The sequence below is a fragment of the Furipterus horrens genome, unplaced genomic scaffold (assembly GCF_987537825.1).
Source record: "Furipterus horrens unplaced genomic scaffold, mFurHor1.1.pri manual_scaffold_31, whole genome shotgun sequence".
NCBI lineage: Eukaryota > Metazoa > Chordata > Mammalia > Chiroptera > Furipteridae > Furipterus > Furipterus horrens.
The window spans coordinates 929,925-955,954 of record NW_028327201.1 but is presented as its reverse complement, the minus strand read 5'-3'; the positions used below and the strand labels follow the sequence as shown (position 1 = coordinate 955,954).

Here is a 26,030-nt window from a genome sequence, read left to right as displayed (position 1 = left end):
AAATGTGTTAGGGGGCTTCCGGGACAGACCTGGCTTCTCCATGAAAAGGACAGAGAAGGGAGATCATCGGTAGAGCCTATTTCCCCATCTTCCTGTCTTGAAGGCAGACAGAATCTCTGGGTTTGCAACAGCAATCTTGTCCCCGCGACACAACCAGCATTCAGATGAAAAACGCAAAGATGGCAGAGTAGAAATAGTGCAAGAGCCTGGTCTTTGACGACCTTTTTTCCCAGCTGAGCCAGTGATGGCACACCACCCCCATCGAACTTAATGTCAGTGATAAAAGCAAAGCCCTGGTTCAATACTCTGTGAATTACTATGACCTGCAGAGGAAGCCATTCAAAACTGATACATACCCTTCACCCTTTTTTCCTTCTTTTCATCTGCCTCCCCTTTTGTGTTTTCTTCTTTCCCTGTATGGGCTGAATGCTCCCCCCATTCATATGTTGAAGTTCTAACCTCTAGTACCTCAGAATGTGACTGTATTTGGAGATACTTAAAGAGGTAATCAAATTAAAATAAAATCAAAGTGGGCGTGGATTTAAAAAGAGGAAATTTAGACACAGAGATGGACAGAGAACAGACATGTACAGACACAGGGAGATGGTCATCTATACGCTTAAGAAAGACACCTCTGAAGAAATCAACCGTGATGATACTTTTATCTTAAGCAAGCCTCCAGAAATGTGAGAAACTACATTTCTTTTGTTTAAAAAAGTAATAAGTAAAAAGCAGCTGAAATTCATTCTCTCATAGTTATAGAGGCCAGAGAAGTCTAAGATCAACGTGTTGGCAGGTTGGTTTCTTGTGAGAGCGTCCTGTTTTGCTGGAAATCTGTGGTACACCTGACCCCCAACTTTGTCTTTGCATGGTTTCTCCCTGTGTCCAGGGCAGCAATCATAATGAATCGAGGCCACCCTAATAACGTCATTTTAACTTGATCACTTCTGTAGAGACCCTGTCTCCAAATTAAGGTCATGTTCTGAAGTTCTGCACATTAGGACTTAGGCATGTGAATTTGAAAGGGACACAATTCAACCTACAACACTACCCAAGCTAGAAACCCTAGAGTGAGCTTTGAGTGTTCCCTCTCTCTGCTCCCTGACTCCAATCTTGAACCAAGCTCTGTTGCTTCTCTTCTTGTCTGCTCCCAAGTCTGCACTTTCATCTTCAGGTGACCTCTGTCCCCAACACATCTTCTCCAGTAAGCTTTTCCTGAAAACTGCTATAGTCCTAAGGTCGCACAGTACTAGGTTTGTTACATTGCTCTAGCTGTTCGAGGACACACAGTCACTCTCTAGCACTTCTGAAATCAAATTGGAAAGCCCCTTCCTTGTTCCAGAGCTCTCCATACCTCCCTCATAAATCACCACTCCCTGGGGAGGCTGCCTCGTCCTCAGGAGACACCACGTCCTATATGTTTCTTCTTCCAAGCCTTTATGCAATTTCCATTGCTTAGAATATGCTTCTCTGACTGTTCTAAACTTATAAAGACCAGCCTAAGTCATACTTATTAGTGGCAACCTTTCCCGATGGTTCCCTTCTTAGAATCTTACTAGGTTGTACTATACTCAATATTTACCACTCTGTTCTTCCTTCCTTTCTTCCTTTCTTCCTTCCTTCTTTCCTTCTTTTCTTTCTTTCTTTCTTTCTTTCTTTCTTTCTTTCTTTCTTCCTTCCTTTCTCTCTCTCTCTCACTCTCTCTTTCTTTTTCTTTCTTTCTTCCTCTCTCTCTCTCTCTCTCTCTCTCTCTCTCTCTCTCTCTCTCTCTCTCTCTCTCTCTCTCTCTTTTACCATTTTAATATGTGAGTCTGTTCAAGCAAGCTGGGTTATCAAACTAAAGAGGTTCGCCACTTGAGGTGCTCTAATCAAGAAGGAGGCATGGTAGTTTTATTTTGAGGTAGATGGAATTGACATAGTCCAAATGTCAGACATGGAATTCAAAACAATGATGGTGAAGAAGCTCAATATACTCGACAACCTCAAAAACAACTACGACAACCTCCAAGGAAGTTACCAACAGCTGCAAGAAAATTACAGGGAACTTGCAGAGAACTACACCAGCATAAAAAAGACATAGAAACTATCAACAAGAACCAGGAAGAAATGAAGAATGCAATCTCTGAACCGAATAACACAGTAGAAGCAGTCAAAAGCAGAGTAAACGAGGCAGAGGATTGTATTAGTGAGTTAGAGGACAATGTAGGAAAAAATTCTCAGACGATACAGCAAAATGAAAAAAGATTTAAAAAGTATGAAGAAGAGATAAGGGAGTTGCAGGATAGCATAAGGAAGAGCAATATAAGAGTAATCAGAATCAAAGAGGAATCAGAAGAACAAGGAATAGATAAACTGATAGGAAAAATAGTGACAGAAAAATTTCCCAACCTGATGAGAGAAAGAGTTATGCAAGTCCAGAAAGCACAGAGAGTTCCAATAAAGAGGAACCCCCCAAAACCCACTCCAAGGCACATCATAGTTAAAATGGCAACATTCCAAGACAGAGAATCCTAAAATCAGCAAGAGAAAAACAGCAAATAACTTACAAGGGAGCTCCAATAAGGCTGTCAACCGATTTCTCAACAGAAACACTACAAGCCACAAGGGAATGGTCAAAAATATTTCAAGCAATGAAAAACAAAGGCCTACAACCAAGAATATTCGACCCGGCAAGGCTCTCACTCAAAATAGAAGGGGAAATAAGGAGTTTCTCAGACAAAGGAAGACTAAAAGAATACATCTCCACCAAACCAGCATTGCAAGAGATGCTAAAGGGAATAGTCTAAGAAAAAGAAAGAGAAAAAAAAATTTATATATATATATATATACATAAAGAGTAGAGGAACAGAGGTTCAAAGGGAAATGAATAAATACATGTTGAGAATAACCTTAAATGTAAAAGGATTAAATGCCCCAATTAAAAGACATAGGGTAACAGAATGGATAAGAAAACAGAACCCACATATTTGCTTTCTACAAGAAACACACCTCAAAACAAAAGATTTACATAGACTGAAAGTAAAGGGATATAAAAAAGTATTCCAAGCAAACAGACCTGAAAAAAAAGCTGGCGTAGCAGTACTCATATCAGACAAAACGGATTTCAAAGCAAGGGCAATACAAAGAGACAAAGAAGGACATTTCATAATACTTAAAGGAACAGTCCATCAAGAAGATATACCTGGTTGCTGTGGCTCAGTGGATTGAGCGTCAGCCTGCGAGCCAAGTGTCGGTGGTTCGATTCCCAGTCAGGGCACATGACTCGGTTGCACATCAGGTCCCCAGTTGGGGGCGCGAGTGAGAGGCAACCACACAGTGATGTTTCTCTCCCTCTCTTTCTCCTTTCCCTCTCTCTAAAAATAAATAAATAAATAAACAAACTAACAAATAAATTATTAAAAAAAAAAAAGAAGATATAACACTGATAAACATATATGCACCCGACATAGGAGCACCCAAATACATAAAGCAAATAGTAGAAGACCACAAGAAGGATATTAACAACGACACACTCATAGTAGGGGACTTCAACACTCCATTATCAACAACAGACAGATCATCCAAGCAAAGAAACACCAAGGATATACAGGCATTGAACAACACACTAAACCACACGGAATTAACTGATATATATATATATATATATATATATATATATATATATATATATATATATATACAGAACTTTTCACCCCAAAGAAGCAAAATGTACATTCTTTTCAAAGGCACATGGGACGTTTTCAAAGATAGACCATATGATAGGACACAAAACAAGCCTCAACAAATTCAAGAAAATTGAAATGATATCAAGCATCATTTCAGACCACAATGCCTTGAAACGAAACATCAACCTCAGAGAAAAGAATCAAAGACACCCAAACTCATGGAGAATGAATAACACGCTATTAAATAACGAATGGGTTAACAATGACATCAAAGAGGAAATCAAGAAATTTCTAGAAACTAATGACAATGAACACACAACAGCCCAAAACCTATGGGACACGGCAAAAGCAGTCCTAAGAGGGAAGTTCATAGCAATACAGGCATATCTGAAAAGAACAGAAGAAGCTCAAGTAAAAAAAAAAACAAACAAAAAATAAAACTAATCCTAAAGCTACAAGAACTAGAACAACAGCAACAAACAAAGCCTAGGGCAAGAAGAAGAAAGGAAATCCTCAAGATCAGAGCAGAATTAAGTGACATAGACACTAAATAAACACTCCAAAAAATCAACAAAACCAAGAGCTGGTTCTTTGAAAAAATAAACAAAATCGATAAGCCTCTAGCCAGGTTCATCAAGAAGAAAAGAGAGAAGACACAAATAAACAAAATCAGAAAGGAAAGAGGAGAAATCACGACTGATACCTCAGAAATACAAACAATTGTAAGAAATTACTACAGACAACTGTATGGCAAGAAATTCGACAACCTAGAAGAAATGAACAAATTTCTAGAAACGTATAACCTTCCAAAACTGAACCAAGAAGAAGTAGAAAGTCTCGACAGACCAATAACAAAGGAGGAAATCGAAACAGCGATCCAAAAGCTCCCTGCACACAAAAGCCCTGGACCGGATGGCTTCACAGGCAAATTTTACAAAACATTGAGGGAAGAACTAACTCCTACCCTAACCAAACTATTCCAAAAAATGCAAGAAGAGGGAAAAAATCCCAAACTCTTTCTACCCTAATTCTAAACCAGGTCAAGACACAACGAAGAAAAAGAACTACAGGCCAATATCACTGATGAACATAGATGCTAAAATCCTCAATACGATTTTGGCAAACAGGATCCAGCAATACATCAAAAAGATCATACACCATGATCAAGTGGGATTCATCCCGGGGATGCAAGGATGGTTTAATATTCTCAAAGCAATAAATATAACACATCACCTAAACAAAATGAAAGACAAAAATCACATGATCCTATCTATAGATGCAGAGAAAGCATTTGATAAAGTACAACACCCATTGATGATGAAAACACTCAGCAAAATGGGAATAGAGGGAGCATACGTTAACATAATTAAGGCTATATAGGAGAAGCCCGAAGCCAACATCATACTCAATGGACAAAAACTGAAAGCGTTCCCCTGAAATCAGGAACTCGACAAGGCTGTCCACTCTCTCCACTCCTATTCAACATAGTGTTGGAAGTCCTAGCCACAGCAATCAGACAAGACAAAGAAATAGAAGGCATCCAAATTGGGAAAGAAGACGTAAAACTATCACTATTTGCAGACGACATGATAGCATACCTAGAAAACCCTATAAACTCCACTAAAAGACTACTCGATATAATAAGTGAATTTGGCAAAATAGCAGGGTACAAAATAAGTATACAGAAATCTAAGGCATTTCTGTACACCAACAATAAACTATCGGAGACAGAGGCAAAAGAGAAAATACCATTTACTATAGCAGCAAGAAAAACAAAATACCTAGGAATAAACTTAACCAAAGAGATAAAAAGACCCGTACACTGAAAATCACGCCACATTGAAGGAAGATACAAAAAAAATAGAAGCAAATACCATCTTCTTGGATGGGAAGAATCAACATCATCAAAATGGCCCTACTACCCAAAGCAATTTACAGATTCAATGCAATCCCTATTAAAATGCCATTGACATATTTCACTGACCTAGAACAAATACTCCAAAAATTCATATGGAACCAAAAAGACCCCGAATAGCAAAAGCAATCTTGAGACAGAAGAACACAGCAGGAGGAATCACGATACCAGACATCAAACAATACTACAAAGCCACTGTGATCAAAACAGTCTGGTACTGGCATAAGAACAGACACATAGATCAGTGGAACACAATAGAGAGTCCAGAAAACAACCCAGGCCTCTATGGTCAACTAATCTTTGATAAAGGAGGAAGGGACATAAAATGGAGTGAGAAGAGCCTCTCTAACTAATGGTGCTGGGAAAACTGGACAGGGACGTGCAAAAAAATGAAACTAGACCACCAACTTACACCACACACGAGAATAAACTCAAGATGGATTAAAGACTTAAATGTAAGACGTGACACCACAAAAGTCCTAGAGGAAAACGTAGGCAGGAAAATTTCAGATATCCCACGTAACAATATCTTCACGGATACATCTCCTAAGGCAAGAGAAATAAAGGAAAAAATAAACAAATGCGACTACATCAAACTAAAGAGTTTCTGCTCAGCAAAAGAAAACATCAGCACGATGAAAAGGAAACCAACCATATGGGAAAACATATCTGCCAATGATATCGCAGACAGGGGACTGATCTCCAAAATATATAAGGAGCTTATATGACTCAACATCAAGAAAATAAACAACCCAATTAAATAACGGGCGAAGGACCTGAACAAACACTTCTCCGAAGAGGACATACAGAAGGTCCATAGGCACATGAAAAAATGCTCAACATCATTGGCCATCAGGGAGATGCAAATAAAAACCACAATGAGACACCACTTTACACCTGTCAGAATGGTCATCATCAACAAATCAACAAACAACAAATACTGGCCAGGATGTGGAGAAACGGAAACCTACTGCACTGTTGGCGGGAATGCAGACTGGTGCAGCCACTATGCAAAACAGTATGGAATTACCTCAGAAAACTAAAAATGGAACTGCCTTTTGAAACAGCGATTCCACTGCTAGGATTATACCCGAAAAATCCTAAAACCCTAATTCAAAAAAACCTATGCACCCCTATGTTCATAGCAGCCCTGTTTATAATAGCTAAGTGCTGGAAACAGCCTAAGTGCCCATCTGTAGATGAGTGGATCAAAACACTGTGGTACATTTACACAATGGAATACTATGTAGCAGAAAGAAAGAAGGAACGCCTGCCATTTGCGACAACATGGATGGAACTAGAGAGAATTATGCTTAGTGAAATAAGCCAGGCAAAGATAGCAAAATACCGTATGATATCACCTAATACAGGAAACTAAAGAGCAACACAAACAAACGAACTGAATAGGACAAAGACTAGAATAGCAGTCAGTAGTGGGGAGGGGGGAGGGAGAGAAGGGGGATAAGTATGGGAAGGGACTAGTCAAGGAATGTGTATAAACGACTCATGGACATGGACAATGGGGAGGGATATGATTGTGGGAGAAGGGATGGGCTGGGTGGGGGGAGCAATGGGGGAAAATGGGACAACTGTAATTGAAAAACCAAAAAATAAATAAATAAAAGGAAAAATAAATAAATAAAACAAACCAGCAAACATAAAACAAGCGAAATTATCATTGAGTGTTACCTCTGACCACAAAGGAATCAATAACAAAAGTAACAGGAATATCCCCAAATACTTTGAAACTAAACAATGCACCACATTGATCAAAGGGGAAATATTAAGGCAAATAAAAACGCATTGAACTGAATGAGTATGAAAATACAATACATCAAAGTTTGTAGGACACAGAGCACTGCTGCAAGAGAAATTTATAGCCCACTGTCTATATTAGAAAAGAGGAAACGTCTAAAAGTCAATCTAAGCTCCAAATCAAGACTAGAAAAAGAAGAGCAAAATAAATCCAAAGCAAAGATAAAGTAGGGAATATTCAAGATAAAAGCAAAAATTGATGAAATAGAAAATAGAAAAATCAATAGAGAAAATTAATAAAACAGAACGCTGGTTCTTTGCAAAGATCAATAAAATTGACAAACCTCTAGCAAGACTGACAATTAAATACAAATTAGCAATAGCAGAAATGAAACAAAGGATATCATTACAGACCCTATGATAGATATAAACTTGACAACTTAATTGAAATGGAAAAATCCCTTGGAAATCAGAAAAGACCAGGATATACTCAGTATTTAATACATAATTTGAATAGTTCCATTGTTTTAAAGGGATTACATTTGTAATTAAAAAAAGTCTTTTGGCCCAAAATATTTCACTGGAGAATTAAACTAAATGTTTAAAGAATAACTAACATCAATTCTATACCATCTCTCTAAGACACAGAAGAGGAGGAAATACCTTACAACTACTTATATGAGAACACTTTTACCATGATACCAAACCATACAAAGACAGTATGAGAAAAGAAAACTACAGACCGATATCCCTCATGAAAATAGACTCAAAATCTTTAGCAAGCTGTTGCAAACAGAACGTAGCCAAATATAAGAAGTATGTTATATGCCATGACCTAGTGAGGTTTATTCTAGGGATGCGAGGCTGGTTCAAAAAAATCAATCCACGTTAATAGGCCAAGGAATCCATGAGCACAAAAAGAAAGCTATGAGAGCTAATAAACCAGCTCAAGGGTACAGGACATAAGATCATACAAAACTCAGTTGTATTTCTATTGAATTGTATTTCTATTTCAATTGTATTCATTTGCAAGAAACAATGTGAAAATAAAATTAAGACAATTCTACTTACGATGACATCAAAAATAATAAAAGATTTAGAAAATAAATGTAATCAAAGAACTACAAGACTTGTACACCGAGACCCACAAAATATCGAGAGAAATTAAAGACCTAAACAAATGTAAAGACATCCCATGTTCATCAAGTAGGATACTTAATATTGTTAAGATGGCAGCCCTCAAATTGATCTACAGAATCAATACAATCTGTATCAAAATCTGTGCAGAGAAGAGTTAACATAGTGGGCCTGACAATGCTATCGTTTTTGAAAATCCTGCTTGCAAGGTTGGCCCTTGGCTGGGATCTAGGAACTTGGATTTGGTCGGAGGGAAGGGCTCCCACTATCCCAACTGATGAGAGTAGCTTATTGTACCTTAACTGTTTGTGCAAACAATATGATTTATGGTGAACAACAGCTTTCCCCCTGGGACTCTGGGATTTTGGTATGTGCTAGGCAGAGGGTGCCTGGAGGACCAGCCCCTAATGAAAGCCCTTGGCACTGTCTCTAATGAACTGTCCTCATAAACAGCATTTCCACACAAGTTGTCACAACTCTTCATTGCAAAAAGCTATACTAAGTGAAAGCAGTCACAACAGACTACCTATTATATGGTTCCATTTATATTAAATGTCCAGAATAAGTCAATCTATACATCCACAAAGCAGATTACTGGCCGCCAACAGCTGGAGAGGTATAGAGTTGGGGGAGTTACGATAGCTAAAGGGCATGAGGTCTCTTTTTTTGGTGATGAAGATGTTCTAGAATCTATTTTGGTGATGACTGCACAACTCTGTGAGTACACTGAAAGTCACTGAATTGTACACTTTATATGGATGGTATTTGAATTAGGTGTCAATGAAGCTGTTATACAATTACAGTGGGTAATAAAATATATTGGTTCTTTAAAAAGTCTGTTGAAGAGTGACAGGAAAGACTCCATGGAACCAGTGAGGAAGTTGGTTCAATAAGCCAGGCAATTTGTACCAAAATAGTCCAATGTTCTTGGTCACGGCCAAGCAGTTCTATATGGTTCTGGGCACAGCAATTCTTGAACAACCGTTATCAGTAATTTTCTTTCTTTTAAAAAAAAAATTGCGATATAACAGACATATAACAAACATATCAGTTTTCGATGCACACACTGATTTTGAATTATATAAATAGCCTTAAGCACTTACTAATATATATGAACCTAATAGTACCCCTGGCAGGAGAAATGACAATGAGTAAAACACACTCATTCTGTATTTGGAAAGGTAACGCTCATAATGAAATAACTACCAACACACGAAAGAACATGATACGTGCCAAAGCAAGGCTAAAATACAACTGCTAAGGATTTCAGAGGACATGTTGTTCGGCACACCATTATTGCCAGTACAGTCACTGTTGTCATATTCAGCCCAACATCACCAAGAATGATTACTGAGTGTCTAAGTACATGAGCAACTCTTAAGAGTCTATACAGAGAGTTAGGCGAAGTTCTTCCTTGAACCTAACACATCTTTTTGATGGGACTACTAAGGAAATAGTACATTAATGTTATAAGTGTGTCATCTCTATTATAAATAATTATGAAATATTAGGTTATAAATGTAACATACATAAAACGGCAGGTTTTCGGATGCAAGTTATTCTAGAGGGGGGATTCGCCGAGTTCCCTTTTAATTTGAGGAATGCCTTGGCAAAATGGGTTTTTGTATGGAGTGATCTTGTACCGTGTGGAAACACGTTTCCCAAGCAGCTGCGAACTCCTAGTGGCCACACGAACTCATTACCATCTAGCTTTGAGAGCAACAGGCACAGAAAGGTTAAGTCTGACATCCCTGCGGGGCAACTACCTGACAAAGCTGAAGACTAGGGCAGTCTTCATCCTATTTAAATGTCCCTAAAACCAGGGGCGATCCTGAAGGGTGTGTGGGCGGATCGATGCCTATAAGCACTATGAGGGAACCTGAAGAGGTTTATGCTTCCAGATCCCCTTTCTTTCCTCCGAGGCCTTTGTTTGAAACATTTATTGACAAATAAAGACACTCTCTGGAGGGAAGGAGAAAAACTGTCAGCAACTAATATTACATTTAAATACTTTTCTGTCAGAAAAGTTTGTTGGTCTGATAAAAAACGAAAAAGAATCCCGACTAACAGCCTAGTTTCCTCAGCCACTTCTCCAGCTCTGACATAAACATTTTTTTAAAGCACCATTAACAAGCCATACATGGATTGAAAGCTAAAGCTACACACGGGAGAGCCGCTCCCCACCAGTCAGTAACGGAAAAAAGACGAAACAAAACAGAACATAACAAAACAAACAGATGAGGGGCAGAGGGATAAGGGACTAACCGCCTCGGAATTACCACGTCAGACCAGCGGCCTCACGACCGACGGTTTCAGACCAACCGCCTCACACTAACGGCCAACAGGTGGTGCGCGGACCCTAGCATGCTCACCGGCAGGGCGAGATAACCGATCAACACTTTTCAACCAGGCTTGAAACCACCAGAGAGGGCCAAAAATTCAGACTAGGTACCTTTTACCCTTGCTTTTTTTGCTATGGGGATTCCTCTTCTGCATCTTCGGACCCTAGAAGAGAGTAAACGCGTGCTAATCTCTGAGCACACACACGTAAACCCCCGTCCCCAAGATAATGGAAGCGGCTCGTACTGGAAGTGGCTCATACCGGAAGTGGCTGAACCACCAATCAAATGGCCTCTCTGGGCTCCATTTTGCCATTAATAAAACCTGGATTAAAATAGTACCCATATCATACAGCTGCGTGAGAAATAAATGAGATAATGCATGCAAAACACAGCACCGGGCAAATGTTCAGACCTGCAGAGTTAGAAACGCTGGGAGGGGGCCCAACTATCTGTTTCAATACGCTCTCCGGGTGATTCTGAGGCATGCCTGAAGTGTGAGTTTTTGCTTTATGAAGAACGCTGCCCACTCAAATAGCTAACCAAAATCTTTGTTATTATTTCAGATTCCATGACTCCATGCTTTCTGAATTATGTTTCCTGCCTGAACTTTCAAAACCGTTATTTGTTTCTTGAGCCCAACTCTGTAGCCCGTATCACCACGGATACGAAGAGAAAGAGAGAACCTGTCTTCAAGGTTTCAGTGTAGGTGATCCAAGAATAGGAAAAGTTGATTAAACCTAATGGTCACAGTATCATTGCATAAACTAAATTAGGGAGGCTAAATCTGAGGCTGAAAGATACTTGGTGGCACTGAGAGGCAGACCAGTTTCATGAAGGCTGATAGTTCGGTTCAGTTCAACTTCATGTTGCCATTATTCATAATAATTACATTACAAACACAGGTTCCATTTTTATTAATAGCTCTTTCAAATCAAATACAAACTGAAAGCATAGTTAAAGTATGATTTGTATGGCTATTCACAAGTTTGTATGGAGGAGAAGATATTTGGATAGAATAAACAAGGCTAGAAAATGAATGATGGTCTTAGGGGGAAAAAAAGGTGACCAAAGCTTCTGGGTTTAACATATTTATGTTTGTCTCTTAGAGGATAACCTAAGTGCATACTACTTTACACATATCCACACACTAATGTAGCATGTTCCTTTTTTTTTTTTTTTTGACTCTGAACATCCTTTCTTCCCCATCTGTCAGTACGGGACACTCTGAGAGCCTCAGCAGCTTAAGAGAAAGAAGAGGCAGTACCATATGACTGAGCCTCCTTGCATTTTCATTACTGGTTTATCATCCAAAAACTGCTCTTGTTAGCCTCCAGGATGACAAGGTTGGGGTACCATGGGACAGGGCTCTAATCACCAATAAGAGTTCTCTCTTTGTCGTTTGGAGGATTTGATAAGACATTTTTCCAGGCCCAGATCACAGATTTTCCCTTCTGGGCTTGGAGACACAGAGGGTTTTTTGTTTGTTTGTTTGTCCGTTTGTTTGTTTGTTTTGTTTTTTTAACCTTAGGGATATACATTCTTGTGCTTGGAGAATAAATAAACATTTCCTTTCTTTGCTTCTTATTCCATAGACATGAGCCAGACACAGGAGCTCCAACTTAAATATCAGAAGTTCCCCGTGACAAAAGAGTGGTAAAGGAAAAACAAGTTCTATACTGTGGATTTTAGCCCATCGCTATTGACGAAAGCTCCCTTCTTGACCAAAATTAATTTTTAATAAAAGCTGTGTGTATTTAAGGTATATAACATAATGGTTTGATATAGTCAGGCTTATCTGAACCTTCTTCTCAATTAGGTCTCACCTTTGGCTTATAAAAACTCCAACTTTCGGTTTTTATGAGCTCAAGGCATGTCCTTAGAATGATGATCCCAGCCTCCTTAATATACCGGCCTGAGAAAGCTCAACATTGCCAAAAGAATTCCCTGTCTGTTTCAGCCAAAACCTGACCATGGGCCCCTGCCTCCCCTCCCTTTTCATAGAGCATTTACAGAACTTGTAATTGTAAATCCTTTCTCTGTCCCTCTGAGACATATCTTCTACAACCCAGAAATATCTGTTTCCAGGACCTGGGAGCCATCCCTTCGAAATGTAATCATCAAGAAAGACAGAGCCTCTGTTTCCCAATCTCTATGGAAGGATAGGAGTTCAACTTTGATAAGTGCCAGTTAGCAAACGCAGAGGCCCTGATCATGGTGATCAAACTCCGTTGGCCCCCAAAATGTCCCTCAATACTTTTCCTTTAGCACACCCCAGCATTTAAAGGGCTCCTGCCTTTTGTTGCACTGGAGTTGAGCTCTAGTTATCTAAAGTCTCTCCTCTACTGCAGTAGCCTGAATAAAATCTACCTTGCCACCTTTAACAGATGTCCAGCTCTGTTTCTCTTCGATGCCATGAACTAAAAAGATCAGAACTGGACAACAAGTTTAAGACATGAAATCCTAGAGGTAACAGGGAAAGTAACAAATGAAGTCAGACCAAGACTATGAAACCCTAGCGTTTAGGAGAGTCATCTCAACCGATCTTTTAAAACTTCAGATGCAGTTCTTCTCATGTAGGAGGTTAAAGTGGAGACATGTGGAAAAAATAAAAGGAGAGAACAAAATAATACTTGAGCGCCCTGCAAGTCATTTGGTTGTGGGCGAGTGGTTCCACACTGGGGATAAGCTAAAGGCACCCCAAAGTGTAATAGATGACCTTCTAAAGAATACCGTACCAAGAAACCCAGCACTGGCGATAGTGGAGAATAATAAAGAGGGGCTTGAGGAGCCTCTGAAAGGCTGACCCTGTCCCAAGACTATTGGCTTTTATTCTGGGCTAATAATGTTTCATGATGAAGGTTAGAGCTTGTTGGACCAGTTAGGCACCCAGGATCCTAAGGACACCCAACTTTGTGCTGTTATTGTCAGCTATAGAAAGAAACAGCAATGTCATGAAGTAGAAGTCCTAGTGCTAGCTGGTGGTCAAGGCTTTAGGAGAGTATGGGGAGTTGAGGAAAGAACGAACATCTTATGTCAGACTGGAAGGATTATCATAGCATCCAAATGCACGAGAAAAGAATTATTTCAAGTTCTTATGAAATAACCTACTCCAATATTGCACAAGTCTTCTGAACTTCTTTTTGACTAAAAGTGTCTTAATGGCGAGATAAAACCACAGAAGCTGCTAAGGAAGTCTCCAACTTTCTATTTTCATACCTTCATTCAGGATACCCAGAAAGGACTTTGATTAACTCTGTCTCTAACTCTGAACCTTCAGGGGGGAAACCAAAGAAAATTAAGCTAAGATGTGAAAATCAACACTGCTCTGTGAAAAATAGACTCTACTGGTAACGAGTATGATTAGATTGTTCTGGAAGTCCAGCAAGAAGAAGAAAGAGAAAGGAGGTCTCAAGGTGTTGTGAACTGGACAAAACATGAAAGGATTATGTGTACCCTTCTAGAGAGAACAGAAGGTTGTCATACAGAAGGCAGCTTGAGGTGGTTTTCATATGAAGAGATGTTGAGTTTGCCAGCCTGCTACACTTTTGCTGCAGTTGCTATGGTTTCAGGCATTGTGACCCAACAAACTCTGGTGTCATGTCCCAGGGTCATAAGCAGCAGGAAAGGCTTTGGCCCTTCAGTCTTGTCCAACTGCTGACAAGGGCAGCAGCCAGCTGCGGGTACCCGAGAACTTGACACTGCCCAGATCCATCTAAAGGGACACATCTCCTTTCTTGGTGGCACATTTTCAGCCAAAAGAACTTCATTATCAAGGTAATGAGTTTATATATTTTGTTGTTGTTGTTGTTGTTGTTTTTTACAGTTCTTTAGAATCTGGACACGAGAGACCTCTTTGCCTCCCTCTCTTTGTTTCTAGGCTAGTGATCTCTAGTTCTGGGAAAAAAGAAACCCCCTCTTTTGAGGGTATGGGAAGCCTTTTCCTAAATGTTTGGGAGACCCTCAAAGATCTTGGAGGGTTGGGGGGGTCATAAAGGGTAGGCATGTAATACTATCCGGTGAAAGGATAGCTGAGTATAGGAGGGAGAGAGGGAGAGAAAAATGGAAGAAGGTAAAGGGAGGAAGGGAGGGGGGAAAAAGAGGGGAAGAGGAGAAGGGAGCTAGAGGTTAAAGGGGTCTAAATTTTGAAGGAAGTTGGAGGAGAGGAATTCAATAGCCCTCTACCATTTGGCAAAAAGTTTCTCTTGTTAGTTAAAAAACAAAGTCAAATCCAAGTACGAGGTACCAAAACAATTCTACTGAACCCATAACTGTGTCTTCCTGTACATGGGTCTAAGGTCTTACATAACAAACATTATTTAGGGCTTTTTCCACTTTCTTTTTACTTTTAATTCCAGGCTGGGGTGGGAGGTGGTGGGGAGTGGTAAGAGAAGTTGGCAGAGATGATTATTCTTTCAAAAATAAAATTAAATATGGTTCTATGGGATCGGGGCCTGGTTTTTATAGCTATTAGACCGAGTTTTCTCAGTGTTCAGAATCTTGTTCTATTGTGGGATCTCATATGTTGTTTTAATTAAAAAGGTTATTTTTTCACTCTACTAGTGTTGGCCTTAGTCTTCTCCAATGGCTCTATGTGGTAAGTGTTACAGCTGTTTATCCCATTTCACTCCTTATATCATGAGAAAGGCTCTGGTTGAACTGGGGTTAACTAAAATTCAATTAAGGGGGATGAGGTATGCTTGATTCCTTGAAGGTGCTTAAGAATGGCAAAGGAAGTAGAGGCAGGTGAGATTTAGTGGAGTTTAGTAGAAATAAGTCTCTAAAGTTAATCTCCACGTTCTCTAAACTTCCTTTTAAATTTGCTTCCCAACGAAGTATGCTAAAATGATCCTGATAATTTCAGAGAATCCCTTTCCCACTACTCACCCCACCAGTTTCTAGCCTAACCCAATATGAACTACATAGCTGAGTTCCAGGGCCTTCTTATCCAAACTGAGCCAGTTTCTAAAAACCATATATAAGCCTTTCAGATTCCTTTTCTTTTGTCTTTCCAGAGGCCTGATAATATTGAGTGGTTACACAGCGCCAGGGGTGTGTGCAAGGTCAAGCTCCATAGCCCAAAAGGACAGCAAGAACAGGAACGGAAAGTGGTAAGATACTAAATTACTCCTACTAAGGGGTGGAAAGGATTGCTTTATGGATACAGATATCCTGGAACCCAGAATAGACTAATGGAGGGTGAGTGTCGTTTCTCTAAGATATCAAGTTCAGTAAAGTTTGTGGGCTGGGGGGTGGGGGTGGGGGCGGGGGCGGGGCGCAGTATGCTTATACATCACAGAGGGACACGTGAAGGGAGGGGGAGAATGAAGAGTAGCTGGGGAGGGGGGTGGGGGGAGCCTCAGGGGAGGGAGGAGTGGTGGTTGCCTAGTTTTACCAGCCTAATGGAATCATAATAATATCAGCTAGCTACAAGTAAGTTGCACTCAAGTGGGACTCCCACAGGAGGGCAAAATGTGTAATACTTCACATTTTTTATCACGTTCAAATGCCATTCGTACTGTTATGTATTTAATGCTTTTTTAATTGACTGACATTTAAAAATTACCATCAACCTAAGCAATATTATCCATAATGTCACAGGTTTTATGTTTTAGTATGTATTTTTCCTACTAAACAACAAAAAAGTACATATATTAAACACAGAAATGTTTATCCATGTATCACTTAAAGTTTTCTATAACATCAGTAGCAAAAACACCACTTTTGGGGAACGCTACGGTAGTTGAAAGTGCTCTAACTGAAAGCCAGGGAATTGGTTTCTTTTTTTTTTTTTTAATGTTTATTTATTTATTTATTTATAATTTTATTTTTTGGTTATTCAATTACAGTTGTCCCATTTCCCCCCATTGCTCCTCCCTCCCAGCCCATCCCTTCTCCCACAGTTATATCCCTCCTCGTTGTCAATGTCCATGAGTCATTCATATACATTCCTTGACTAGACCCTTCCCTTACTTATCCCCCTTCTCCCGCTCCCCCCTCCCCCCTACTGACTACTATTCTAGTCTTTGCCTATTTAGTTCGTTTGTTTGTGTTGCTCTTTAGTTTCCTGAATTGAGTTCTAATGTAAGTTTCAGCTTTGAGTTTGCGTCAGTTGGGCAAGGCACCTTTCTTCTTACTTTTTTCAGTAAATGTAGGTATTGTAATTTGGGCATCTCTGACAGGTAGGTATTCTTATCTAGGAAATACAATAATGATAAGATTCTCTCTGCCTAATAGCATTTATTGAGTACTTACTATGTACAGGTACTCTGCTGAAAGCTTTGTATTCACTCTCAATCAATCCTCACAAGAACCCCTATGCGGTAGGTGCTTTATCGTCTCAAAGAGAAACCGCAGTCTTTTCTCTAGAATTTTCCTCAATACGCTGTCCTAATTTGGTGCAGATATGCTTTGTCGATGTGTCCACCCTGAAAGTGGAAGATAAAGGTTCCAAGGTGAGTATTCTCTGCTCCCCTCATAGTTGGAATGAGTGAGAAACTGCCGAAAGAGTTATCAGTGGCAGCATAATAAAAGGGAAAGTCTGTGCCAGAGGGTGGAAGGATGGAGGAGATTCAGGTGGGCAGCCATCATTTTTGAAAACCCCAAACCCCCGGTTGAGAATATACTGTCACTCTTGATGCCAAATCTCATTCTAGAAGGAACTTAATTTGCTGGTAGGCCTGAAAGAATTACAGCATGGAAGGTAGCATGTCAGAGCAGTGAGAAAACTGTCCAAAAGTTTGACGATTCATGAAATATGATTCCTAAGATTTATGGATTTGTGAATGCCTCTGGAGGGGTAGTAATTTGTGAGGAGAACAATATCTCATTCTTCAAACATTAGCTAGCATCACAAGCCTACTTATCCTTCTCCATTGAAAGGAAAAGATAAGAGATATGACATTCATGTTTTGGAGAGGGCAGCTTGGAGAAGTCTCAAAAAGCAGTTATTCATAAGAATCTCACCACTTCATCCCATAGGATGCTGGTGGTTCCTGTTCCGGAGGTGACCTAATGCAACACCATCTGAAAGAGAAAGAAATTATTATAATCAAGGCTACTGAGAGGCAAAACCAGTCTAAGGTATGCTTAGCTTCCGAGTCCACCCTTTCTAATTCCCAGAGTCCAGTGCTGACACCGAAGACTCTGGTTCACAAAAGGTAAGAGAAATATTTCCAAACAAGGCCCTACATTTGGCTACTATGATATTCCAGAGTTCACAGGCCTAAGTTCAAAGTCAGGTAAGTTTAATGTCCAGGTATCTAACAATGGCACTAATCACAGAGGTTCAGAATGCCCTTCCCTGATTGCAGGTCCCTACTCCAAACAGAATCTTGCTACCCTTATCCTAACAAAGATGTGGAATGAAAGCATGATCTTTTTCAGTGCTTTCTGTTGTCTTCTAATGGGCTTGTGTGCTCCACATTGCCCAGTGTCCAAAAAAAAAAAAAATAAAAAAAATAAAAAAAGAACAAACATATATGGAACAGAGAGAATCCACAATGACCAAGAACTGTAGTGGCTTGTTCCCCAAACCTGTTGCCTAAGAGATTACAGACTGTTAGGTAGCGTAAAGTTAGAAGCAATTCGATTTGGATACCACTGTCACATGCAAGTCCTTTTGTTTTTCTGTAACTACCTAAATTATATCTGTTGGGCTCCTGGCCCATGACAAGTCACCTTCACAGTCCTACAAACCTGGAGTAGTTGATATTGAAATAGGATATTTGGTTTTATCTCAAAGGAGTCAATTTTTTTTTTTTGTTCTGCATCTCTATGCTTATCTTATAACCAGGAACAACATTTCTGGCCTCAGACACATTTGGAGTGATGAGAGTGGCTCCTAAGGAAGAAAAAAAGTTTAAAAATATTCTTCAAAGAGTTTTGGGTTTAGTTGGAAGGAGGACTCCATTTTGAAGTCTTAAGAAAGGGATAAATTATACCTAATGTTTATTCTTAAAAGTGCAGCACATATTTCCTACACATAATGCAGGTGTCCTTGATTGTAACCTAAACCCATTTTCAAAATGTTGAACTTATCATGACCTCAAACTTCTAGGGATTCAGTAGAAAGTAAGGAGATGAAGCAATGGAAGGGGTAAAGAGGACGATGGTACTTAGCAAGGAGTGGAAGACATGTATAATACATATACACATATCTAGACATGAGCATATGCACATAATTTACACTGACACACAGCAATATATACAAAATAATTTATACGAGCAGTGACACACACATCCCTGGCTACGTGTCTGCATATGACACTGATGAACACACACAAGCATTGAAACAACACATGTGTGTGTATATTCATAAACAATGACTCACCTACACAAAGGTATAGAGTCAGCTGCATTGACATACCCACATGTGACACATCAACATCTATATATGCATCCATGCACACTATGCATAAACATGCACACTACACATAAACATACACACATGAGCCTCGATCAAAACACAGTGACTGTACAAGTTCAGGTGATAGGCATGCACTCTTACACAGGGTGGGGCAAAAGTAGGTTTACAGTTATGAGTATGTGAAACGGTTTATTCTTGAATTATTACTTATTATTTTCCATACATACAACTGCAAACCTACTTTTCGCCCCACTCTGTAAATATACCTCATGTTGATACGCACACATACAAACTTAAGCAAAGTGACACTAACAACATTTGAATGCACTGATACATACCTTGACACAAATACAATGACATCCCCACTCACGTATTCACACAAGTACTCAAATACCCAGGGTGTGTGCAACACTGACACACATTCTCAATCATTCACGTAGCATATAAATATAACATAAACTGATACCCAATTTATTGACGTACACAGTCATTATATTAGCACCGATCCACATTGAACATAAACATTTATTGATGTATTATCTATTATCTATTAATTACTATATATGTTAACATGTGAATTTATTCTTTTTTTATTCTTTTTTTTAAATAAATAAAAGATTAATTAGTTATTTTAACAATAGGAAATAACAATCCCTCCCTCTCAGACATTAAGACCCTTTATAATCTTATAAAGGACAATGGGCGAAGGTCTCAAGCTCCTCTAGCTGCTTCAAGCTGGACATGGTTGTCGTTCGTCCTACCTACCCTTGGCCCAGACATCCCTAATAAGAGTGGGGGTGTGGAGGGGAGGGTTGCCTTCCCACATGGGGAAGGATCGTGCAGACTCCAGGTCAGTTGGCTGTCCCCAGACAACGGCGTGCTTGGTTTAACAGGCTGGCATCCTTGTTGTATTCTGGGGGCAACAGATTTGGCAAAAGGGTTTAAAGACATCTTCAATCCATAACCACTAGATGACAAAAGGCAGGGATTAATTTTTCAATGTTCCACATTAGGGAAAAGAAACGGGCTTCTTTGGAGGAAGGTGTGCCAGGCGTATCTCACCTGTCCAAAACCCTTTTGCCCATTCTACTTAGTTTGGGCTGAGGGAAATAGTTTAGCTTTCCCCATTCTTAGACCTCTGGGCCCTTTCGGTCCAAGCCATTAGGATAGAACAGAGAAACCAGTTTTAAAGTGAAGCCCACAAACCACCCCATTCTTCACCAACCCAGCCACTTAGTTCAGCCAAACCGTTGAGTCTCAGGAGGCCGCGCTGCAGACAGGATTAATACACATATAGGTATAGCTCCATGATACATTCTATTAGATTTGTATTATGAACAAACATGCAGATCACTCAAATCGACACTTGTCATTTACATATTCAGACACACTGACATACACATTCATTTTTACATTCACACAGTGTACAAAATGTACACGCTATCATGCACACGTTGGCCCGTACAGGAAACATATAAAATCGGTATTGATGTCAACACATTGTTACACAGGCTTACACACAGGCAGGCATACATGTGCACTGACATGTGCACACGGACACACACGCTAACAACACAGACTGAACATTCTCACATCTACTGAGATGTCCCCACTTATGAATTGCTATACTGTTATTCACACACACACACACATGACAGACACATTGATACATTTTTGACACATGTTGAGATAAGCACACGTGCTCATGTGAAATTGACACGCTACCACTTGTGCTCAAAGGGATATAATTATGTATTATGTTTCCATGCAAATCCTAAAGGGTAAACCCCTAATGTATGCAGTTTAGAAAGATATGTCTTCTAAATAAAATAAGGGGGAAAGTAGCCTCCCCAAACTCTTAGGTGTTCTTTTTTTTTTTTTTTTTTTTTAGATGGACGGATCTATATGCCTTTTCACACAAGCTCCCTCTGATCCTATAACTGTTGTAAATTGGCTTCTAAATGATATCCAGAAGTATGCCTTGGGTTTCGAACATGCACTAAGTCCCTCAGCCTCTAGCTGCAAACATAAAATAGGAGATGAAAATGAACATCACAAATTACCCTCTGCAAACTGCTACAGCATCTATGATGATAAACTGAATATCGATTACATGGCCAATAGACCTCAAAGCCCACATGTAGACATGACTGCAGCCAAGAATACCAACAAAAATCAGAGTCCTTCCACCTCTCCAGCAAAATCTTCTAGCACTAACAGGGCAGTAATCTCTCCTGAGGGAGAATGTCCCATGGATGACCTTTCCTTCACCATCATCCGGCTATCTAATCTGGTAATGGAGATGCCTTGTAATGAAATCAAGAAGTTGGAAAATGGAAGCAAATGCTTTCGTCATTCAATCTATCCACCCTCTGGGAACAAAGGGAAAAACACTCCCCGCAGCGCTGTGAGCAAGATCGTTTCTGACATGGCCCATGATGCTGAGGAAATATCCTATGTGGAAAGGCGGGGCACTGGAGAAGAGGGCAGGGAAGGTGGCAGGAAAAAGTTTATGTATAGTGAATTATCCAACAAGAACAAGGGGGTAGACAAAGAGATGTGCCAACAAGAGAGCAAAGATTTTTCACACTCTATCAGTAAAGGACTCACGGTTTATGCAAATCAGGTGGCATCTGACCTGATGGTCTCCATTTTGAAGACCTTGAAAGTGCATGCTCCTGGGAAGCCAATTCCCGCTTGTGTGGTCCTGAAGAGGGTGTTGTTAAAACACACCCAGGAAGTTGTCTCTGATTTGATTGATTCCTGCTTGAAGAACCTGCATAATATCACTGCGGCCCTGATGACTGACTGCGACTTTATCTCAGCTGTCAAGAAGAGTCTGTTCAACCACGGAAAACAAAATGCTACACATATAATGGAGGCCATGCTGAAGCGCCTGGCTACTGTTCTGCTTGGAGAGAAGGAGTCTAAATCACAGCCTCTGTTGTACGCATCCTTGAAGGCCGGCTCCCACAGTCTCAAATACGAGAACCAAAGTCAAAACCAAAGTCTTGAATTCTCCACCATGAAAACTGAATTGAAGGGGAAGGACAAATGCAAAATAAAACCAGAGGAGTGCAAGTCATTGATTAGCGCTGAAAGAGTTGCTGAACACATCCTCAAGGAGAGCCTGTCCATGTGGAACCAAAAACAACGAAACCAAGGCGAGATGGCTGGCAAAGCATGCGTGAGTAAGGAAGAAAAAAGAGAGAAGATCAGCCCTTCCACAGAGTCACTGGCGAAGGACTTGATTGTCTCTGCCCCTATGCTGATTCAGTACCACCTGACCCAGCAGGCCGAGGCCAAAGATGCACTTGAAGATGACTATCCTGGTTCCACCATAGGCCATAGGACTCAGAGTGCCCAATTTGAAAAGAACGCAAGTGACCAAAGTGCCAAGGCACTTTCAGTGAAACATCTAGAATCTTGTGGAGCTCCTGGGCCATCTACCTCTGTAAAGGAGACTCAACAACAGGCGGAGTGCCAAAAGTCCGATATGTCAAACATCATTCTATCACTGATTCAGAAACTGCTCAGTGAGACCTCCTTCAACAGTGAAGAGCAATCTGAAGGGGAGAGCAAGCCTTCTGAGCCCAGGCCAAACAAAGCAACTTCAATGTCCAAGAGAGGGGAAAAACAATTCCAGGAGAATTTAGACCTTGATTTTGCCAGCGGGATGATGCAAATGAACTGGCAATTCATCAATCAACTGGTAGAACCTGTGAGGAAGCTGTGCCTTATCATGGCTAGGTATCACAACAACAGGGAAGCCCTGGCCGAATTGGAAGAACAAGCAGCCTTGGTACACAACCCAAGTTTCCAAGTTGGTGGCCCCAGATGCAGTCACAGTAGTGCAATGTCACAGAACTATCGAGAGTTTTCTGGGCCGGAAGTCATCATCAATAATTGGTGCTCAACAAGTAGCTTGCAGAAACAGCTCCAGGCTGTCCTGCAGTGGATTGCAGCCTCCCAATTTAAGGTGCCTGTGCTCTGTTTCGTGAGAGATGATGATGGACAACTGGAGAAGGTAAGCAATGGCAAAGCACAAGAAGAAAGATGGTTAGACTGGGCAGGGGAAGGGAGGCAAAACTGTACTTAGGGCTCACGAGCAGTCCAAATTTTTCTCAAGTATGCTCTTTACTATGTGCTTTATGAATTACTTTATCCTCATAAAAAGACACAAAAGCAATGAACCATTAATTGAGGCTGTAGCACCTCGGGGTCTGCACATTTCAGCCAAGAGGAGGCGAGAAAGATTAGCTTTTTTTTTTTTTTTTTTTTTAAATTCAGTGACCCTTTAAACAAACTACTTGGTAAAATATGTTTTAGGAAGGTGGGGGAGATGGCCACCCCTAACCTTGACCTAGCAATCAGCACAGACTAACCAAAAGACCCAGGCCTTGGAGAGAAGTATTTAGTAAAGACAACTGATTCCAGGTTTTGTTTTTTGATGCTCAAAATGAAGTTATGTTTTTCATTTTGATCTATGACATTAGAGGAGGGTCAAGGAAAAAGGAGAGGGAAGGCAGTCCTGGATCAGCGAAAGCTTTTACTCTAATCTTAGTCATGGGCGGAAAGGTGGGTGCGGGGGGTAGTTCACTTTATCCACCTGAGACCTTTCTTCAAAAGTATCACATGACTCAAGCTATCTCTGCTCCCTCCACAGCTTCCAGAAGTTTCAGCTAAGGCAGCAGAGAAGGGGTACAGTGTTGGAGATCTCCTTCGAGAAGTAATGAGGTTTGCCAAGGAACGACAACTGGATGAAGCCATGGACAACATGGCTAGAAAACAACTGCTGGACTGGCTGCTCACTAACTTGTAAACTAACAGTCCCTTCAACAACTCTGTAGCTAGTCACCCCATCCCCACAGCAGCATTCCATGCCATCTGGGCGCCCCTTCATTAGGCAAGTTGAACAACACACTACACGACTGTCTTTCCCAATACGTCTGAGCAGTTGGACTATGCAAGTACAAGGTGTTAAATAAGCTAGGCAACAACATGAATTTAAAAATTAAAAAAAAAAGTCGTTGTGTTCTTTTTTTAAAATATACGTTCTATTGTTAACTTTTTTATTATTATTTAGATTTTATTTATTTATTTATTTCCAGAGTGAGGGGAGCGGAGGGAGAAAGAGAGGGAAACATCAATGTGTGGTTGCCTCTCACGAGCTCCCAACTGGGACCTTGACCTGCAACCCAGGCATGTGCCCTGACTGGGAATTGAACCAGCGACACATGGCTCGCAGGCCGATGCTCAATCCACTGAGCCACAGCAGCCAGGGCTAGAAAAAAAAAGTCGTGTTTCTTAATCAGATATATCTGAGGCAAAAGAGGGGAGTGGGTCTAAATCCAAGGATTAGTGATACAGTGTTGGGCTTGGGTCTATATCTGACCTTAGGTAATTTTCTGAGCACCCAAGACATAAAGATATAACTCATGTCCAAATCTCTAAGTAATATGGTTTGTCCATTATGATCCAGAGGTTTGCCACCTGTGGACCCCCTGTTTCTGCCACATTACACATATAACTTGATAATCTCCCCTCTAATCCCGAGGGTACGGTTTTCTCGGTCTTTGTCAGGAATTTGCAGATGGACTACTGTGCTGCAGGAGCTCAGCTCCAGGCAGGTTAACTTTGGATTAAGTGAGACCAAAAAGTGACAGTGGAGTGTTTGAGAGGGAATTCATTCCAAGTTTATTTATTTATTTTTAAGTATATTTTATTAATTATATTGTTACAATAGCTCCAATTTTCCCCCTTTGCTCCCCTCTACCCAGCAGCACCCCTCCCCCAGCAACCCCCCCAACCCAGTCCATGCCAATGGGTCGTACATACAAGTTCTGGCTTCATCCTTTCCTATATTGTTCTTTTTTAAAATTAATTAATTAATCAATTAATTAATTATTCTAACAATAAAAAATAACAATCCCCCCTCTCAGACTTAAGACCCTTTATAATCTTATAAAGGACAATGGGTGACGGTCTGGAGCTCCTCTAGCTGCTTCTGGACATGGCCGTCGGCCTACCTACCCTTGGGTCCAGACATCCCTAATAAGAATGGGGGTGTGGAGGGGAGGGTGGTCTTTTCACATGGGGAAGGGTCTTGCAGACTCCAGGTCCGTTGGTTGTCCCCGGACAATGGCGTGCTTGGTTTAACGGGCTGGCATCCTTGTTGTATTCTCGGGACAACAGTTTTGGCAACAGGGTTAAAAGACATCATTCAATCCATAACCACTAGATGACAAAAGGCAGGTATTAATTTTTCAATGTCCCACATTAGAGGAACAAAAGGGTTTCTTTGGAGGAAGGTGCCAAGTTGATTTTTTTAATTAAGTATATTTTATTGATTATGCTGTTACAGTTGTCCCAATTTCTTTTCTCTTTGCTCCCCTCCACCCAGTATCCTTCTTCCTTCCAGCAGTCCCACCCCCCTTAGTTCATGTCCATTGGTTGTGCATACCAGTTCTTCAGCTTCACCCTTTCCTATATTATTCTTAATGTCCCCCTGCCTATTTTGTACCTACTAATTATGCTCCTTAATCCCTGCACTACTTCTCCTCCTTCCCCTTCCCAGCCGATAACCCTCCAAATGATCCCTATGCCTATGATTCTGTTCCTATTCTGGTTGCCTGTTTACTTTTATTGGTTTGTTTTTATTTTTTAGGTTCTGTTGTTGATAGTTGTGACTTTGTTGTCATTTTAATGTTCATAGTTTTGACCCTCTTTCTCTTAAATAAGTGCCTTTAACGTTTCATATAATAAGGGCTTGGTGATGATGAACTCCTTTAACTTCACATTGTCTGGGGAGCACTTTATCTGCCCTTCCATTCTAAATGATAGCTTTCCTG

General features: G+C 40.4%; 1 protein-coding gene across 1 annotated transcript in view; it reads left to right on the top strand.

Annotated features, from left to right (window-relative positions):
* Window positions 1–24,168, top strand: part of LOC149990063 (A-kinase anchor protein 4-like) — a 41,097-nt gene extending 16,929 nt beyond the window's left edge. Inside the window, exons 3-7 of the mRNA XM_090265684.1 lie at window positions 15,827–15,922; window positions 17,216–17,266; window positions 17,793–17,894; window positions 21,071–23,206; window positions 23,846–24,168. Of these exons, the coding sequence (XP_090121810.1) occupies window positions 15,827–15,922; window positions 17,216–17,266; window positions 17,793–17,894; window positions 21,071–23,206; window positions 23,846–24,001 (2,541 nt within the window). The 3' untranslated portion in view covers window positions 24,002–24,168. The remainder of the gene's footprint in view (window positions 1–15,826; window positions 15,923–17,215; window positions 17,267–17,792; window positions 17,895–21,070; window positions 23,207–23,845) is intronic.
* The last annotated feature ends 1,862 nt before the right edge of the window (window positions 24,169–26,030 follow it).